The 20,090-nt window shown below is 36.2% G+C and overlaps 1 protein-coding gene across 1 annotated transcript in view; it reads right to left on the reverse strand.

Annotated features, from left to right (window-relative positions):
- The window catches only part of LOC125372073, a gene marked incomplete at both ends in the record, with an annotated part of 35,958 nt that extends 16,046 nt beyond the window's left edge, over positions 1-19,912 (reverse strand). The window contains 40 exons of the mRNA XM_048381009.1: positions 199-237; positions 504-542; positions 809-847; positions 1,071-1,109; positions 1,376-1,414; positions 1,681-1,719; positions 1,986-2,024; positions 2,291-2,329; positions 2,596-2,634; positions 2,901-2,939; positions 3,206-3,244; positions 3,511-3,549; positions 3,816-3,854; positions 4,121-4,159; positions 4,426-4,464; positions 4,731-4,769; positions 5,035-5,073; positions 5,340-5,378; positions 5,645-5,683; positions 5,907-5,945; positions 6,212-6,250; positions 6,517-6,555; positions 6,822-6,860; positions 7,127-7,165; positions 7,389-7,427; positions 7,694-7,732; positions 7,999-8,037; positions 8,304-8,342; positions 8,609-8,647; positions 8,914-8,952; positions 9,526-9,564; positions 11,842-12,051; positions 12,536-12,701; positions 12,836-13,035; positions 13,376-13,653; positions 14,058-14,368; positions 15,728-16,035; positions 17,162-17,311; positions 17,728-17,947; positions 19,740-19,912. Coding sequence (XP_048236966.1) covers positions 199-237; positions 504-542; positions 809-847; positions 1,071-1,109; positions 1,376-1,414; positions 1,681-1,719; positions 1,986-2,024; positions 2,291-2,329; positions 2,596-2,634; positions 2,901-2,939; positions 3,206-3,244; positions 3,511-3,549; positions 3,816-3,854; positions 4,121-4,159; positions 4,426-4,464; positions 4,731-4,769; positions 5,035-5,073; positions 5,340-5,378; positions 5,645-5,683; positions 5,907-5,945; positions 6,212-6,250; positions 6,517-6,555; positions 6,822-6,860; positions 7,127-7,165; positions 7,389-7,427; positions 7,694-7,732; positions 7,999-8,037; positions 8,304-8,342; positions 8,609-8,647; positions 8,914-8,952; positions 9,526-9,564; positions 11,842-12,051; positions 12,536-12,701; positions 12,836-13,035; positions 13,376-13,653; positions 14,058-14,368; positions 15,728-16,035; positions 17,162-17,311; positions 17,728-17,947; positions 19,740-19,912 — 3,225 coding nt within the window. The remainder of the gene's footprint in view (positions 1-198; positions 238-503; positions 543-808; positions 848-1,070; positions 1,110-1,375; positions 1,415-1,680; positions 1,720-1,985; positions 2,025-2,290; positions 2,330-2,595; positions 2,635-2,900; positions 2,940-3,205; positions 3,245-3,510; positions 3,550-3,815; positions 3,855-4,120; positions 4,160-4,425; positions 4,465-4,730; positions 4,770-5,034; positions 5,074-5,339; positions 5,379-5,644; positions 5,684-5,906; positions 5,946-6,211; positions 6,251-6,516; positions 6,556-6,821; positions 6,861-7,126; positions 7,166-7,388; positions 7,428-7,693; positions 7,733-7,998; positions 8,038-8,303; positions 8,343-8,608; positions 8,648-8,913; positions 8,953-9,525; positions 9,565-11,841; positions 12,052-12,535; positions 12,702-12,835; positions 13,036-13,375; positions 13,654-14,057; positions 14,369-15,727; positions 16,036-17,161; positions 17,312-17,727; positions 17,948-19,739) is intronic.
- Between the last annotated feature and the right edge of the window lie 178 nt (positions 19,913-20,090).

Below are 20,090 nucleotides of genomic sequence, written 5' to 3' on the forward strand. Positions count from 1 at the left end.
ATTTATTCATAATTTTTTCATTATATAATATATGATACCTTTCACCATTCCATGCTTATTCCAGGGTTAACTTCAGTTCTTCAGAGAACATTTTATAGTGATTTAAATGAATGTTTCAAAAGTTAGTTCGTATTTCTTTTAAACGTAGTCTAGAAAACTAAAATCTTCACATGCGTATAAGACATAATGTTGACTCACGTCCACGTTTCTTGCCACGACTTCGCCTACGCTTTCCTCCTATTTTGAAAGATATATGTTCTCGAATTATTCATAATTGTTTCATTTCAAAATAGATGATACCTTTTACCATTCCATGCATATTCCAGGGTTAACTTCAGTTCTTCAGAGAACGTTTCATAGAGTTTTAAAAGAATGATTCAAAGGTTAGTTCGTATTCCTTTTTCATCAAGGAATAAATTATGTTTTTCTTCTGACCATTATCTTTACACGCAATCTAGAAAACTAAAATCTTCACATGCGTGTAAGACATAATTTTGACTCACGTCCACGTTTCTTGCCACGACTTCGCCTACGCTTTCCTCCTATTTTGAAAGATATATGTTCTCGAATTATTCATAATTGTTTCATTTCAAAATAGATGATACCTTTTACCATTCCATGCATATTCCAGGGTTAACTTCAATTCTTTAAAAAACGTTTTATACGCTTTTAAAAAACTGATTCAAAGGTAAGTTCGTATTTCTTTCTCATCAAGGAATAAAATATTTGTTTCTTTTGACCATTATCCTTACACGCAGTCTAGAAAACTAAAATATTCACATGCGTATAAGACATAATCTTGACTCACGTCCACGTTTCTTGCCACGACTTCGCCTACGCTTTCCTCCTATTTTGAAAGGTATATGTTCTCGATTTATTCATAATTTTTTCATTTCATAATATATGATACCTTTCACCATTCCATGCTTATTCCAGGGTTAACTTCAGTTCTTCAGAGAACGTTTCATAGTGATTTAAATGAATGTTTCAAAAGTTAGTTCGTATTTCTTTTAAACGTAGTCTAGAAAACTAAAATCTTCACATGCGTATAAGACATAATGTTGACTCACGTCCACGTTTCTTGCCACGACTTCGCCTACGCTTTCCTCCTATTTTGAAAGATATATGTTCTCGAATTATTCATAATTGTTTCATTTCAAAATAGATGATACCTTTTACCATTCCATGCATATTCCAGGGTTAACTTCAGTTCTTCAGAGAACGTTTCATAGAGTTTTAAAAGAATGATTCAAAGGTTAGTTCGTATTCCTTTTTCATCAAGGAATAAATTATGTTTTTCTTCTGACCATTATCTTTACACGCAATCTAGAAAACTAAAATCTTCACATGCGTATAAGACATAATCTTGACTCACGTCCACGTTTCTTGCCACGACTTCGCCTACGCTTTCCTCCTATTTTGAAAGATATATGTTCTCGAATTATTCATAATTGTTTCATTTCAAAATAGATGATACCTTTTACCATTCCATGCATATTCCAGGGTTAACTTCAGTTCTTTAAAAAACGTTTTATACGCTTTTAAAAAACTGATTCAAAGGTAAGTTCGTATTTCTTTCTCATCAAGGAATAAAATATTTGTTTCTTTTGACCATTATCCTTACACGCAGTCTAGAACACTAAAATATTCACATGCGTATAAGACATAATCTTGACTCACGTCCACGTTTCTTGCCACGACTTCGCCTACGTTTTCCTCCTATTTTGAAAGGTATATGTTCTCGAATTATTCATAATTTTTTCACTTCATAATAGATGATACCTTTCACCATTCCATGCATATTCCAGGGTTAACTTCAGTTCTTCAGAGAACGTTTCATAGAGTTTTAAAAGAATGATTCAAAGGTTAGTTCGTATTCCTTTTTCATCAAGGAATAAATTATGTTTTTCTTCTGACCATTATCTTTACACGCAATCTAGAAAACTAAAATCTTAACATGCGTATAAGACATAATCTTGACTCACGTCCACGTTTCTTGCCACGACTTCGCCTACGCTTTCCTCCTATTTTGAAAGATATATGTTTTCGAATTATTCATGATTGTTTCATTTCATAATAGATGATACCTTTCACCATTCCATGAATATTCCAGGGTTAACTTCAGTTCTTTAAAAAACGTTTTATACGCTTTTTAAAAACTGATTCAAAGGTAAGGTCGTATTTCTTTCTCATCAAGGAATAAAATATTTGTTTCTTTTGACCATTATCCTTACACGCAGTCTAGAAAACTAAAATCTCCACATGCGTATAAGACATAATCTTGACTCACGTCCACGTTTCTTGCCACGACTTCGCCTACGCTTTCCTCCTATTTTGAAAGGTATATGTTCTCGAATTATTCATAATTTTTTCATTTCATAATAGATGATAGCTTTCACCATTCCATGCATATTCCATGGTTAACTTCAGTTCTTCAGAGAACGTTTTATAGAGTTTTAAATGAATGATTCAAACGTTAGTTCGTATTTTCTGTTCATCAAGGAATAAAATAATTGTTTCTTCTGACCATTATCCTTACACGCAATCTAGAAAACTAAAATCTTCACATGCGTATAAGACATAATCTTGACTCACGTCCACGTTTCTTGCCACGACTTCGCCTACGCTTTCCTCCTATTATGAAAGGTATATGTTCTCGAATTATTCATAATTGTTTCATTTCATAATAGATGATACCTTTTACCATTCCATGCATATTCCAGGGTTAACTTCAGTTCTTCAGAGAACGTTTCATAGAGTTTTAAAAGAATGATTCAAAGGTTAGTTCGTATTCCTTTTTCATCAAGGAATAAATTATGTTTTTCTTCTGACCATTATCCTTACACGCAATCTAGAAAACTAAAATCTTCACATGCGTATAAGACATAATCTTGACTCACGTCCACGTTTCTTGCCACGACTTCGCCTACGCTTTCCTCCTATTTTGAAAGATATATGTTCTCGAATTATTCATAATTGTTTCATTTCAAAATAGATGATACCTTTTACCATTCCATGCATATTCCAGGGTTAACTTCAGTTCTTTAAAAAACGTTTTATACGCTTTTAAAAAACTGATTCAAAGGTAAGTTCGTATTTCTTTCTCATCAAGGAATAAAATATTTGTTTCTTTTGACCATTATCCTTACACGCAGTCTAGAACACTAAAATATTCACATGCGTATAAGACATAATCTTGACTCACGTCCACGTTTCTTGCCACGACTTCGCCTACGTTTTCCTCCTATTTTGAAAGGTATATGTTCTCGAATTATTCATAATTTTTTCACTTCATAATAGATGATACCTTTCACCATTCCATGCATATTCCAGGGTTAACTTCAGTTCTTCAGAGAACGTTTCATAGAGTTTTAAAAGAATGATTCAAAGGTTAGTTCGTATTCCTTTTTCATCAAGGAATAAATTATGTTTTTCTTCTGACCATTATCTTTACACGCAATCTAGAAAACTAAAATCTTAACATGCGTATAAGACATAATCTTGACTCACGTCCACGTTTCTTGCCACGACTTCGCCTACGCTTTCCTCCTATTTTGAAAGATATATGTTTTCGAATTATTCATGATTGTTTCATTTCATAATAGATGATACCTTTCACCATTCCATGAATATTCCAGGGTTAACTTCAGTTCTTTAAAAAACGTTTTATACGCTTTTTAAAAACTGATTCAAAGGTAAGGTCGTATTTCTTTCTCATCAAGGAATAAAATATTTGTTTCTTTTGACCATTATCCTTACACGCAGTCTAGAAAACTAAAATCTCCACATGCGTATAAGACATAATCTTGACTCACGTCCACGTTTCTTGCCACGACTTCGCCTACGCTTTCCTCCTATTTTGAAAGGTATATGTTCTCGAATTATTCATAATTTTTTCATTTCATAATAGATGATAGCTTTCACCATTCCATGCATATTCCATGGTTAACTTCAGTTCTTCAGAGAACGTTTTATAGAGTTTTAAATGAATGATTCAAACGTTAGTTCGTATTTTCTGTTCATCAAGGAATAAAATAATTGTTTCTTCTGACCATTATCCTTACACGCAATCTAGAAAACTAAAATCTTCACATGCGTATAAGACATAATCTTGACTCACGTCCACGTTTCTTGCCACGACTTCGCCTACGCTTTCCTCCTATTATGAAAGGTATATGTTCTCGAATTATTCATAATTGTTTCATTTCATAATAGATGATACCTTTTACCATTCCATGCATATTCCAGGGTTAACTTCAGTTCTTCAGAGAACGTTTCATAGAGTTTTAAAAGAATGATTCAAAGGTTAGTTCGTATTCCTTTTTCATCAAGGAATAAATTATGTTTTTCTTCTGACCATTATCTTTACACGCAATCTAGAAAACTAAAATCTTCACATGCGTATAAGACATAATCTTGACTCACGTCCACGTTTCTTGCCACGACTTCGCCTACGCTTTCCTCCTATTTTGAAAGATATATGTTCTCGAATTATTCATAATTGTTTCATTTCAAAATAGATGATACCTTTTACCATTCCATGCATTTTCCAGGGTTAACTTCAGTTCTTTAAAAAACGTTTTATACGCTTTTAAAAAACTGATTCAAACGTTAGTTCGTATTTTCTGTTCATCAAGGAATAAAATAATTGTTTCTTCTGACCATTATCCTTACACGCAATCTAGAAAACTAAAATCTTCACATGCGTATAAGACATAATTTTGACTCACGTCCACGTTTCTTGCCACGACTTCGCCTACGCTTTCCTCCTATTATGAAAGGTATATGTTCTCGAATTATTCATAATTGTTTCATTTAATAATAGATGATACCTTTCACCATTCCATGCATAGTCTAGTGTTAACTTCAGTTGTTTAGAGAACGTTTCATTAAGTTATAAAAAATGATTAAAAAATCAGTTCGTATTCCTTTTTCATCAAGGAATATAGTAAAACATTCTTCTGGCTATTATCCTCACACGCAGACCAGGAAACTAAAATCTTCACATGCGTATAAGACATAATGTTGACTCACGTCCACGTTTCTTGCCACGACTTCGCCTACGCTTTCCTCCTATTTTGAAAGATATATGTTCTCGAATTATTCATAATTGTTTCATTTCAAAATAGATGATACCTTTTACCATTCCATGCATATTCCAGGGTTAACTTCAGTTCTTCAGAGAACGTTTCATAGAGTTTTAAAAGAATGATTCAAAGGTTAGTTCGTATTCCTTTTTCATCAAGGAATAAATTATGTTTTTCTTCTGACCATTATCTTTACACGCAATCTAGAAAACTAAAATCTTCACATGCGTGTAAGACATAATTTTGACTCACGTCCACGTTTCTTGCCACGACTTCGCCTACGCTTTCCTCCTATTTTGAAAGATATATGTTCTCGAATTATTCATAATTGTTTCATTTCAAAATAGATGATACCTTTTACCATTCCATGCATATTCCAGGGTTAACTTCAATTCTTTAAAAAACGTTTTATACGCTTTTAAAAAACTGATTCAAAGGTAAGTTCGTATTTCTTTCTCATCAAGGAATAAAATATTTGTTTCTTTTGACCATTATCCTTACACGCAGTCTAGAAAACTAAAATATTCACATGCGTATAAGACAAAATCTTGACTCACGTCCACGTTTCTTGCCACGACTTCGCCTACGCTTTCCTCCTATTTTGAAAGGTATATGTTCTCGATTTATTCATAATTTTTTCATTTCATAATATATGATACCTTTCACCATTCCATGCTTATTCCAGGGTTAACTTCAGTTCTTCAGAGAACGTTTTATAGTGATTTAAATGAATGTTTCAAAAGTTAGTTCGTATTTCTTTTAAACGTAGTCTAGAAAACTAAAATCTTCACATGCGTATAAGACATAATGTTGACTCACGTCCACGTTTCTTGCCACGACTTCGCCTACGCTTTCCTCCTATTTTGAAAGATATATGTTCTCGAATTATTCATAATTGTTTCATTTCAAAATAGATGATACCTTTTACCATTCCATGCATATTCCAGGGTTAACTTCAGTTCTTCAGAGAACGTTTCATAGAGTTTTAAAAGAATGATTCAAAGGTTAGTTCGTATTCCTTTTTCATCAAGGAATAAATTATGTTTTTCTTCTGACCATTATCTTTACACGCAATCTAGAAAACTAAAATCTTCACATGCGTATAAGACATAATCTTGACTCACGTCCACGTTTCTTGCCACGACTTCGCCTACGCTTTCCTCCTATTTTGAAAGATATATGTTCTCGAATTATTCATAATTGTTTCATTTCAAAATAGATGATACCTTTTACCATTCCATGCATATTCCAGGGTTAACTTCAGTTCTTTAAAAAACGTTTTATACGCTTTTAAAAAACTGATTCAAAGGTAAGTTCGTATTTCTTTCTCATCAAGGAATAAAATATTTGTTTCTTTTGACCATTATCCTTACACGCAGTCTAGAACACTAAAATATTCACATGCGTATAAGACATAATCTTGACTCACGTCCACGTTTCTTGCCACGACTTCGCCTACGTTTTCCTCCTATTTTGAAAGGTATATGTTCTCGAATTATTCATAATTTTTTCACTTCATAATAGATGATACCTTTCACCATTCCATGCATATTCCAGGGTTAACTTCAGTTCTTCAGAGAACGTTTCATAGAGTTTTAAAAGAATGATTCAAAGGTTAGTTCGTATTCCTTTTTCATCAAGGAATAAATTATGTTTTTCTTCTGACCATTATCTTTACACGCAATCTAGAAAACTAAAATCTTAACATGCGTATAAGACATAATCTTGACTCACGTCCACGTTTCTTGCCACGACTTCGCCTACGCTTTCCTCCTATTTTGAAAGATATATGTTTTCGAATTATTCATGATTGTTTCATTTCATAATAGATGATACCTTTCACCATTCCATGAATATTCCAGGGTTAACTTCAGTTCTTTAAAAAACGTTTTATACGCTTTTTAAAAACTGATTCAAAGGTAAGGTCGTATTTCTTTCTCATCAAGGAATAAAATATTTGTTTCTTTTGACCATTATCCTTACACGCAGTCTAGAAAACTAAAATATTCACATGCGTATAAGACAAAATCTTGACTCACGTCCACGTTTCTTGCCACGACTTCGCCTACGCTTTCCTCCTATTTTGAAAGGTATATGTTCTCGATTTATTCATAATTTTTTCATTTCATAATATATGATACCTTTCACCATTCCATGCTTATTCCAGGGTTAACTTCAGTTCTTCAGAGAACGTTTTATAGTGATTTAAATGAATGTTTCAAAAGTTAGTTCGTATTTCTTTTAAACGTAGTCTAGAAAACTAAAATCTTCACATGCGTATAAGACATAATGTTGACTCACGTCCACGTTTCTTGCCACGACTTCGCCTACGCTTTCCTCCTATTTTGAAAGATATATGTTCTCGAATTATTCATAATTGTTTCATTTCAAAATAGATGATACCTTTTACCATTCCATGCATATTCCAGGGTTAACTTCAGTTCTTCAGAGAACGTTTCATAGAGTTTTAAAAGAATGATTCAAAGGTTAGTTCGTATTCCTTTTTCATCAAGGAATAAATTATGTTTTTCTTCTGACCATTATCTTTACACGCAATCTAGAAAACTAAAATCTTCACATGCGTATAAGACATAATCTTGACTCACGTCCACGTTTCTTGCCACGACTTCGCCTACGCTTTCCTCCTATTTTGAAAGATATATGTTCTCGAATTATTCATAATTGTTTCATTTCAAAATAGATGATACCTTTTACCATTCCATGCATATTCCAGGGTTAACTTCAGTTCTTTAAAAAACGTTTTATACGCTTTTAAAAAACTGATTCAAAGGTAAGTTCGTATTTCTTTCTCATCAAGGAATAAAATATTTGTTTCTTTTGACCATTATCCTTACACGCAGTCTAGAACACTAAAATATTCACATGCGTATAAGACATAATCTTGACTCACGTCCACGTTTCTTGCCACGACTTCGCCTACGTTTTCCTCCTATTTTGAAAGGTATATGTTCTCGAATTATTCATAATTTTTTCACTTCATAATAGATGATACCTTTCACCATTCCATGCATATTCCAGGGTTAACTTCAGTTCTTCAGAGAACGTTTCATAGAGTTTTAAAAGAATGATTCAAAGGTTAGTTCGTATTCCTTTTTCATCAAGGAATAAATTATGTTTTTCTTCTGACCATTATCTTTACACGCAATCTAGAAAACTAAAATCTTAACATGCGTATAAGACATAATCTTGACTCACGTCCACGTTTCTTGCCACGACTTCGCCTACGCTTTCCTCCTATTTTGAAAGATATATGTTTTCGAATTATTCATGATTGTTTCATTTCATAATAGATGATACCTTTCACCATTCCATGAATATTCCAGGGTTAACTTCAGTTCTTTAAAAAACGTTTTATACGCTTTTTAAAAACTGATTCAAAGGTAAGGTCGTATTTCTTTCTCATCAAGGAATAAAATATTTGTTTCTTTTGACCATTATCCTTACACGCAGTCTAGAAAACTAAAATCTCCACATGCGTATAAGACATAATCTTGACTCACGTCCACGTTTCTTGCCACGACTTCGCCTACGCTTTCCTCCTATTTTGAAAGGTATATGTTCTCGAATTATTCATAATTTTTTCATTTCATAATAGATGATAGCTTTCACCATTCCATGCATATTCCATGGTTAACTTCAGTTCTTCAGAGAACGTTTTATAGAGTTTTAAATGAATGATTCAAACGTTAGTTCGTATTTTCTGTTCATCAAGGAATAAAATAATTGTTTCTTCTGACCATTATCCTTACACGCAATCTAGAAAACTAAAATCTTCACATGCGTATAAGACATAATCTTGACTCACGTCCACGTTTCTTGCCACGACTTCGCCTACGCTTTCCTCCTATTATGAAAGGTATATGTTCTCGAATTATTCATAATTTTTTCATTTCATAATAGATGATACCTTTCACCATTCCATGCATATTCCAGGGTTAACTTCAGTTCTTCAGAGAACGTCTCATTGAGTTTTAAAAGAATGTTATACAGGTTAGTTCGCATTTCTTTTTCATCAAGGAATATAGTAAAACATTCTTCTGACCATTATCCTTACACGCAGTCTAGAAAACTAAAATCTTCACATGCATATAAGACTTGCAAGTTTGACTCACGTCCACGTTTCTTGCCTCGACTTCGCCTACGCTTTCCTCCTATTTTGAAAGGTATATGTTCTCGAATTATTCATAATTTTTTCATTTCATAATAGATGATAGCTTTCACCATTCCATGCATATTCCATGGTTAACTTCAGTTCTTCAGAGAACGTTTTATAGAGTTTTAAATGAATGATTCAAACGTTAGTTCGTATTTTCTGTTCATCAAGGAATAAAATAATTGTTTCTTCTGACCATTATCCTTACACGCAATCTAGAAAACTAAAATCTTCACATGCGTATAAGACATAATCTTGACTCACGTCCACGTTTCTTGCCACGACTTCGCCTACGCTTTCCTCCTATTATGAAAGGTATATGTTCTCGAATTATTCATAATTGTTTCATTTCATAATAGATGATACCTTTCACCATTCCATGCATATTCCAGGGTTAACTTCAGTTCTTCAGAGAACGTCTCATTGAGTTTTAAAAGAATGTTATACAGGTTAGTTCGCATTTCTTTTTCATCAAGGAATATAGTAAAACATTCTTCTGACCATTATCCTTACACGCAGTCTAGAAAACTAAAATCTTCACATGCATATAAGACTTGCAAGTTTGACTCACGTCCACGTTTCTTGCCTCGACTTCGCCTACGCTTTCCTCCTATTATGAAAGTATATGTTCTCGAATTATTCATTTTTTGTTCATTTCTTCAAATAATATATCTTTCAACATTTCATGCACATTAGAGGGTTACGTTAACCTGGGTTCTTCAGATACCTTGAATGTGATAGTTATTGAATTTGTGGAGGTTTCGTTTCGTCAAGGAACATTAACTATGATAGCTTTAGTACATTCATTGGACAATGCACGACTTCGCCCGCGCTTTCCTCATATCATGAAAGGTATATATTATGAATTATTGATAATAATTACCTTTCTCGAGTTCGTGCATTTTGGAGGGTTTTGGTAACTTGAGTTGTTCCAATAACTTGAATTTCACGTTTCAAAACTTTCGATGATTTATTTACACGCCATGTTTGTCTTGTAACACAAACAATGTGAGTCACATCCATACGTTGGATATTCGAGATTTTTAAAACAGAATGCGCTTGTCACGAAGGCTAAGGTAGTAGAAAGCCGCCATTGCGCTAATGGCACATGCAACGAATATGTCCCTTACAAGTCAACAAGCTATAAGACTTATTGCGTTTAAACTTTTTGGCGTTTTAATATATCTCCGCCATCGGACATTCGGCATTGTAAGTCGAAGTGTGAACTGGGTCTAATGTGACGTGACAAGCACGTGACGTTATGATGTCGGGTTCACACCAGCCAGCCGACATGTACGGCAATTTCGAAGACGCTGGCTAGTCAATCAGATGAGTGGAATCTTTAACGAATAATGATAATAAGTCCTTCATTGTGCTCATGTGCATGCAGTCAAGTAAACCAAGTATTCACATGCATATAAGACATTCACTTGACGCACGTCCACGTTTCTTGCCCTGGCTTCGTCTATGTTTTCTTCCTGTCATGAGAATTACATTTTGATTGATTTTACACTTTCTTTGAATTAATTCAGTGTTTTAACCAAACCACTGAATGAAAAGGGTCATATACCGTTTCTGTTTTACACGTATTGTTGATAGAAAAAAGTTACGCATAACAAGGAAGAGAAATATCCATTTCACAATTTCTAATAGGTTTGCGCATGACTGCCTTATCTGTCACGCTTCATCTTCCGAATCCATTTTTTTGTGACCTGTAAGAAGTGCCATAAAAATAGAATGAAGTTGAATGTGTACCCTTATTTTTCAAATTGGAAATGTTCTGACGCCTTCAACTGAAAGTTAAGTATTTAATTAATCATCTGAGCGAAGATTGTTAAAGTGATATCACTCTTTAGAAATCTAATACACAGATTTATGTTTATCTATTGCTGATGTATACATTTTGAGTGTCCTTTCAGTGCTGTAAATTGAAGTGTTGACCTTCCTTTTTACTTTTTGATCCTGTTTTCTGTATTTACTTAATACTCTCATTCCCACTTCCATTCATAATATTCACTCACTCACACAAATACGCATAAATGAATAAATGAATATAAATATATATATATATATAAAACAGATAAATAAGAAGCGATTAATTACAAAATATGTTTCATGTATGACCATGACATTTGACAACACTAAGCCTTGATACCGTCCCTCCCGGGCTCTAGCTGGTGACATAGTGGTGTCCGCTGATTTCCCGCTGTCTCCAGTACATATGTATTTCACGTACGTGGTATGCATGACTTATGTTCACTTTGTTTCGAAGTTGTTAATATTCCATCTGTATAACAGCGGCCTGTAAATAAATGAGTCTGGACCAGACTTTCCAGTGATCGATATTGTGAACAACAATCCACGCCGACGGGGTACGAGAGCACGCTATCAACCAAGTTACCGAACCTGCCCACCCGATCCATTAAGTCGCCTCTTACGACGAGCATAAGTTGTTGGGGACCACGGGGACGCGCCCACTTCGACTTTTATTCTAATTACTATCGCCATGATAGTGCTGAAAATTTGTTGCAAAAGACTGACAAACAGAAAATCCATCACTCACTTGCTGTATTGACCTACCTTTGGATCTAACGACCTTTCGTATGTACTTCCTCAGTGTGGTCTTATCTTCCTCCTCGTCAACGCGGAACAGAGTGGCGGTGTCGGCTAGTCTAGCGCACATCCGTGCAGCTTGTGTCCAGACATTGGGGACAGAGATATGAGCCACGCATAAGGACCCTACTCTCATGAAACCTCGTGAACATCTGTGCTGGGCTGGTTTGTCCACACCTAGAATGAGTAAAAATGTGTTTTATTCACTGTTAATACTTGGACAATAAAAGCAACAAAACCCTTTCCATAATCATAAGAAATGCCTTAAATATATGCGACAAAATCCTTTACATGATCATACGAAATATCTGTTAAATGCAGAGTCCATTGTATGATTCCGACTATAGTATAAACGTATGTTCATGAAACACTATCAAATAGCAATGATGCCAGGAGTTCGCGAAAAGTGAAGCTTGTCCTGCATCACCGGTGACACCTGTCGCAAACACATGCAAAGGAAAGACAGTTTTTCGCCCGAAAAAAAGGGATTACATGGCACAAATCAAAATAGGGAATTGTATCGGACATCATTTTGGTAACCGCGTAAACATCTTTCAAATGTCTGCCATACAACCTTTCTACAAAGGACTTGAATGTTGTAAATCTGTGCAAACAACTTTTGAGCAAGAGTCGTATGACGACTTATTTAACGGCTATTTACATCTTTTTCCCTCTCTCCTGCGACCACGCCCGCAGAAGCATCTGTTATTGCCACATTCTTCCGGTCTGCACAGGAGATCCCTTTCAAATACAATTTCCGGTCTTTCATCCCCACGCTTTTCGCAAGTCAGTTTTCGGTTACAATTGATGTAGGCAGTCCTTCCAAGCTGTTCAAAAGAAGATATAGTTTGTTTTACAAAGTTATGAATACAAATGCAGTAATAATGTTTTTCAACTGATTTTTATTTTAACTGTCCTTATTTGATTAAATTTATTTATTGAACTACAAGTGACTGCTTACACCAAGATATTGTCCATTGGGCATTCTACATCCACATTCGGATGGCAACACACACTTGCTGCCACTTAGGACGTAGTTATCATTGCAGTGACATCCTGGTTTGAAGGATGACACAGGGCAAGCTTGGTTTGGCTCATCGGTACAGGATTCTTGACATTTATAATTGCCATATATTTCATTTTCACCACAGGTTGGGGTTGCTGCAAGACAGAAACGTATTTTTTTATATATGATCATATTCGTGTTTACATGTCATGAGTCGCTGTTACTAAATGAGATGGTCGTACTCAGTAGCTATGGTATGACAAAATATGATAGATTCCTTTTGAATACTGAGGGACTGAATATGGATTTACGCCGTTTTTAGCAAAATTCCAGTAATATCACGGCGATGAGCACCAGAAATGGGCTTCAGACTTTGAGGAATCGAACCTTGGTCTTCGGCCTGACGAGTGACCCTTTAACCACTTGACTTCCCCTTTAATAAGTTGTGGACGGTATGCACTTAAGAATTAAACTATAGATTAGAAGTTCACTTACGACATCGGTTGTTGGTTTTATCCAGATATGAAATAGCAGCCATTTCATTTTTGTCTCTCGCAATTTCAGCCATCGCTTGAAGTATGGTGCAAATATCTTCGTCCTCTTTAGTGTTGCAGTAATCAGCAACACAGGACTTATAGTACTGGGTCCTCGTTGCTTCATCGACCAACGGGAAGATGGTTTCGCTGTTGATCATTCCACAGGCATCATCGCCGGCTGCCACCTTTTCGTCTTCTTCCTTGCAGTCATTCAAGACTCCCGGTTCCTTTTGGCAACTATAACGTTCAAAATACGCATTTAGAATGTTTCTATAAGTATCAACAATACAGTAGACGTAAGTATCAATAGACGTAATGGCACATTTTTTCTTGATACGGCATTCAATCAATGAAGCAATAAATGTGCTGTTGTCAAAGTCTTATTTTGGTATGAGAAATAGTTTCTTGCCTTCGGAATAAAATCAAATACAATTATTCAAAGTAAAATACTATAATAACCACCCTTCACCCCCACCAACCCTTACCATCTCCAGCGTCTCCATTTTTAATTTGAAGACATAAACAGATATTTCTGATTGGTATTAATTTCAACGGACCATTTTTTGCCGAGGGTACAGCTTAATTATTTTGTGACAGAAGAACGGCAAATGCACATATAAAGATCATGGAAAATGTCTTACTCTTCAGCATCTTCATCCTCGCCAGGAATAAGCCATTGCTGTCCGAGATTTCTCTCCTGTTCTCTGCTACCTTTACCTGGTGGCTTTTCGCCGTTCTTCATCAAGAAATCATCCGCACCGTTGTCGTTGAAGTTACCACAGATACCATTGACTTTGCTAGCAAAACGTTTGTCCACCTTGACAAATGCTGTCTTGTCGCCATCAAAACCAAACTGGACGCCATAACTCGTGGTACAGATGATGAATTTACCTGCGCAATAGCACGAAAAGCATTCTCCACACTGGGTCGGGCTATCGGAGTTTCCTCCCACCTGTAAGATAAAGGTATACGTAGATTCGTTGTTCGTACTTTCCAAACCAACTAATCCGGTCGTTCGAGTTTTAAAACCTTGGCAATATTTCGAGATTATTATCCGATCACGTGTTTCCGCGTACTGATTTTACACAACGAGTGTCAGAATTATTGTATTTCCCCAGCGAGAGGTAGCGTAATACATGAAACCTTATAATATATTTATTATTTTCGTAAAATCAGTATGACACAATTGCGAGTGTAATAATTTCTTTATTACCCATTCTACCATGAATTTCGATATTACTCGTTTCTGATTGGTCAGTCAGAGGCTACTAAATCACAATAAACTCCCATCTGATTAAAACAGCTGGTTTGACGGCCGCATCACCGCGGAATCTTATATTCATAGAATAGTACTTTTTTCAGTCATTAGGCATATCAAAATAATATCTACGATTACAGGTTACAAAATGCGAAGTTGCGGTTACTACAATATTGAAAGGATGTATGGCAATACATTTCGTGCATAAACACAGGAAAGAAATCTTCAAAGAGAATGTTTTTTTAAGTTTGGGGGACAACAGAGACCTTGGAATTTGGCGCTCCTCAATATACGACTGTGATGTCATTCTTTTGCGTCACAATGAGCGATATGACGTGCGGTTTAGAACGAAAACAAGTTGCCGTGTGTATATGCTTTTAATGCCTGTCATATGTTCGAGTGACATATTACCGTAACATACTGCTTGAGCATATACAGCGCCATATTTTGTTTACAGGCTATAGTCGGTGAGTCCATAATTTAGATCGACAACCCACGCAAAGCACTCAACACGACCCAAGCTGCTTCACTCAACATATTTGCTAACACTAAAGAATCCCCATTTAATTTAGTCATAGTAGAATGGAGATAAACATACTGTGTTTTCAATGTAGAGCTAATTTTAACATTTGAAATTCATTTTAGCGCGGTTAAATCTACAGGTTACCAAGCTTTACATTGAGAACGTAGAATATTTATCTCCTTATTACATAGGAAAACACACTAATCACCACCGCCGTCCTAGAGCTATGACGTCATTTCTAGTGTGACATCATTCGGACTATGCGTCACATTGATGATCTCAACACTGCCACCCGGATGACCTGAGCTATACACTGGTGCGCGTGAAATGACATTTGCATCAAAGCAAATACGATTTGTATGTAATTCACTGGATTGGCAGGTCCAGACTCAATTGTTTACAGACCGCCGTCAGATAGCTGTAATATTGCTCAGTAAAAATCAAGCAATCATCATTTTAACCGGGAATACCCACAAGAAACTGTTTCAGAGGCAATCAGTTTAAGGGAGTGATGTTGTTTATATACTTACAAGGAATTCTGGTCTGCCACGATTCCTAGGCCTCTGTCCGATCTTAATTGTTGTTCCACAACCTTCAAAGGTGATAGATTTCGTCCATGAAGGAACGCCGTTGGGTCTATCACGTTTCCAGTTATCAGCTATAACCTCCCATTTCTCCGGGCACGACGCGCTCACACAACCAGCCATTCTATATTTGCATACGCCCATGAAATCGATCTTTGGATAATGCTTCTTCCCTTTGCGGATGGTCGGTTTCAGTGTACAGCTGTCGAAAGTGGACGTATGTGGGTCTCCGCTTGATATGCACTTAGCGCCCTCTGAAAATATAAACCAATTAGCGTTGTTACACAGATTCAATTGAAATCATTTCAATAAGCAAGATGCACGGAAGACCCAGTGGAGTAAATGGAAGACCCAGTGGAGTAAATGGAAGACCCAGGGCAGTAAACGGGAGACCCAGTGCAGTAAATGGAAGACAAATTGGATTAAATGGAAGACAAAGTGGCGTAAATGGAAGACATAGTGGAGTAAATGGAAGACCCAGTGCAGTAAATGGAAGACCCAGTGCAGTAAACGGAAGACAAAGTGGAGTAAACGGAAGACCCAGTGCAGTAAATGGAAGACAAATTGGTTTAAATGGAAGACAAAGTGGAGTTAACGGAAGACCCAGTGCAGTAAATGGAAGACAAATTGGTTTAAATGGAAGACAAAGTGGAGTAAATGGAAGACACAGTGGAGTAAATGGAAGACTCAGTGCAGTAAACGGAAGACCCGGTGCAGTAAACGGAAGACAAAGTGGAGTTAACGGAAGACCCAGTGCAGTAAACGGAAGACTCAGTGCAGTAAACGGAAGACCCGGTGCAGTTAATGGAAGACCCAGTGCAGTAAACGGAGACCCAGTGCAGTACATATAAGACCCAGTGCAGTAAATAGAAGACAAAGTGTTATTGGAAGACAAAGTGGAGCAAAGCGCTGGAATTCGTCATGCTGAGTGGGTGCCTTCGGTGCCAGGATCCGCGGATTCCTGGTTCTTATCCCAGATTCAGAATATGGTCCTTGGTTTCTCATCTAAGGAATTCCACCAAGTGATCAAAGTTTAGAAATGTTTTAATGTGTAATTTTATCTCCATAAAACTAATCCTGCTTGATAACAATTAACACTGTTGAAATATAATTTGCGTATAAGTATTGTTGTTTAACGCAACACTCCAATATTCCAGCTATATGATGACGGTTTTTAAATAATCGAGTCTGGTCCAGACAATGCAGTGATCATGGACATCATGGACATCGATCTACGTAATTGGGTTACGATGACATGCATCAACCAAGTCAGCAAGCCTGACTACCCGATCCTGTAACTCGCCTCTTACGATAAGCATGGGTTGCTGAGACCACATCTAACCTGGATCTTCACGGGGATTGTGTATAAGCATGACTTACGGAAGTCTATTTGGGTAGTTCTACACTGGAAGGAGAAGGGGTACAGACAGCCAACAGCTTTCTTCGGGGTGTTGTTGCATCTGTGTCCACGGGATGTGTCTTCGCATTGCTTGTCGCCACAGTCGTCGTTTGTTTTACAGTTTCCATTACCTACAACCAGAATGAATCAAATTGCAAGATCTATATCATTCCACAGTTTCGACCAAAAGTATTTAATATAACAAGTCTTGATTATCCGCCGAAACAGATGACATTTAGCATAAAAGACAAAATCCTGGAGAAAACTATATGAATGGACCACTGAAAATAAGTGATGACACCAGGTGCTCGCGAAAAGAGTAAGCACGCCCTGCTGTATCGGTAGAACCCACCATTAACACAATTTGCATAAAAAACACAGCCTTTAACTTTTTGTGATATTCTTCCAACCATTTAGAAGTGGTCTGCACAAGAACAACGTTTTATTGCTGCCACTTTTTGGTGAATAGGCACGTTAGCTGCCAATCAGCTTGACATGTATAATTTGTCGTTCTTAGTTAAACAATACCTGTTATTTTTTTACATACCATTTTGACAGAATGTCCTGCATTGTACTTTAGGGCACTTCCGTGTGTTCCTGCTCTTCAAGCATTTCAATCCTGAGTTAGGGCCAGCCAATTTCAATGCATCCGAGAACCTGATGCCATTGGAGTTTTTACTATTGAGTGGAATGTTTTTGTTTGAGCTCTTCGTTCTACACTCAATGTCCATAGGGCAGTCGCATATCCCTGCCTTTTCGGCATTTTTCTGGAAAATATGAATCAAGTTGCGAATAAGTGAGTGAGTGAATGTTTGTTTGTTTGTTTGTTTGTTGTTTAAAACCGCAATCTGCAATATTCCAGCTATATAACGGCGGTCTGTAAATAATCTAGTCTGGACCAGACAATCCAGCGACTGACATTATGAGCATCGATCCATACAATTGGAATACGATGACATGCATCAGCCAAGTCAGCGAGCCTGACCAACCGATCCCGTTAGTCGCCTCTAAAGACAAGCATAGTCGCCTTTAACGAATAAGAATTCGTTGCTGAAGACCTATTCTAACCCAGATCTTCACGGGTGAAGGGAGTGAGTGAATGAGTGAGTGAGAGAGCTGAATTTTCAACGCTTTTGGCAATGATCCAGCAATATCACGTTGGGGGACACTGGAAATGGGTCCATGAATGAAAAGAATAACGGCAGACAGTGACCGAAATGCCTAACGTATTTAGACAATGTTAATTCAAAGGATAACATATATGTGCATTTTAGAATTTACCTGTTATCAATTCATAGCATCTTAATGTATTTGCTAACAGAGCATCGAAAGAAATTCAATTAGAATAAAAGAATAATCTGTAGCAAAGTAACATTAACTTTTCTCTCCTGAAATCGATATATGAAAGTGACAAAACTTAATCATAAGCAATATCTGTATACACGGAGTCCAGGATCGTATTCCGACAAAATCATGACGATGTGTTAATGAATCACTATCAACTACTGTCATGATACGAGGTAATTCTGCCTCACGGGCGGAAATTTTGAAGACAATTGAAACATGCCTATCGTAACGTAGATAAAGCACAAAGTAGACAAAAAATGTATTCATAACTGTTTTTTGTCTATTTTGTCATCCGTCAACTTCCAACAAAGTACCTGTCAAACAAATCAGTACATGAAGCACATTTTTGAATTGCTAGTGCTGCTATATCTTTACCAAATAAAGGGCATATGTCTATTTCACTGTTTATTATACTTATATAGAATATATACTTGATATGGAATGGACTAGTGTGATTAAAGAAGTATATACACGAATATGTTTATTTGGTGTACCCGTCTTCCGACGATGACTGAATGTTCATACCTTAAATAAAACGGAAATGCTATGTATCCTGAAGTGTATCCGTTAATCAAATATTTGTTTATCCGATTTCAACGAGATCTATAGCATCAGGGATAATAAATAAAAGCGGCAAAACCCTTTTCATATTATATGAAATCAAGAAGTTGATTATACGGCCATTGTTCTTGACACTGATGTGTCAAATTTGAAAATGTCCTCCACATGTCTACCGTGAAACGTTTTGAAAGCTTTACTGAGATCTTGAATGTTGTAGCCTTCATAACATGGCATCTGTTTGTCCAAACAAGTAACTTTTGTTTCCGTTTATGAGACCATGCCCAATAGACGTCTACTGCTTTCTGGTTGTCTGCTGATAGACTTCGCGGGATTTGCGCTGCTGTTGAACAATGCCACTGATCTCGAACTGTTGTCCATAGTATTTCGTTTTAATGATAAACAAGTCTGTAAAGTTATTATTGTTGACTTTTTATAATTTTTTGTACTTTTTAGTTACGTAAATTTCAAAGTATGCAAACGGTTTATGCCTCCATAAGCGCAAAACATATTGAAGTCAATTCTTAAATAAACGTACAAACCGGTGTTCGCAATTGCATATACCCATACGTGTATTTACACTGTGCAAACCGGTATTTATGTTTCTGCCTCCACAAGCGCAAAAACTATGTAAGTCAATTCTTAAATGCACACCCTTGATCGTCGCATGAAGCCTGTCACTGAGAACTCCTCTCCTCCCCTAATACTGTAGGAATCCACCCAGTCGGACCAGCTGTAGTCGTCGGTGTCAAGGGTTGCAGCTGCAGATGAGGAACATGATCGGATGGAGCTCAATGATTCGTAATGGTTATTTTCAGACAATAAGTCTAAACATCATTAAATACATGTGAAACTATTTAAGCCCGAATTCACATAGCAATATTAGGTTTCGAGTGTTAAGGTGTATTGATGTTTGTAGAGTAAGGAAGCAATGTGAAACGGAGAAATTACATAGAAGGTTATGTAACATAAGAATTTAAAGTTTACAATACGCCATAATCATTG

Source organism: Haliotis rufescens, unplaced genomic scaffold, assembly GCF_023055435.1.
Source record: "Haliotis rufescens isolate VD_foot unplaced genomic scaffold, xgHalRufe1.0.p SCAF_341, whole genome shotgun sequence".
Taxonomy (NCBI): domain Eukaryota; kingdom Metazoa; phylum Mollusca; class Gastropoda; order Lepetellida; family Haliotidae; genus Haliotis; species Haliotis rufescens.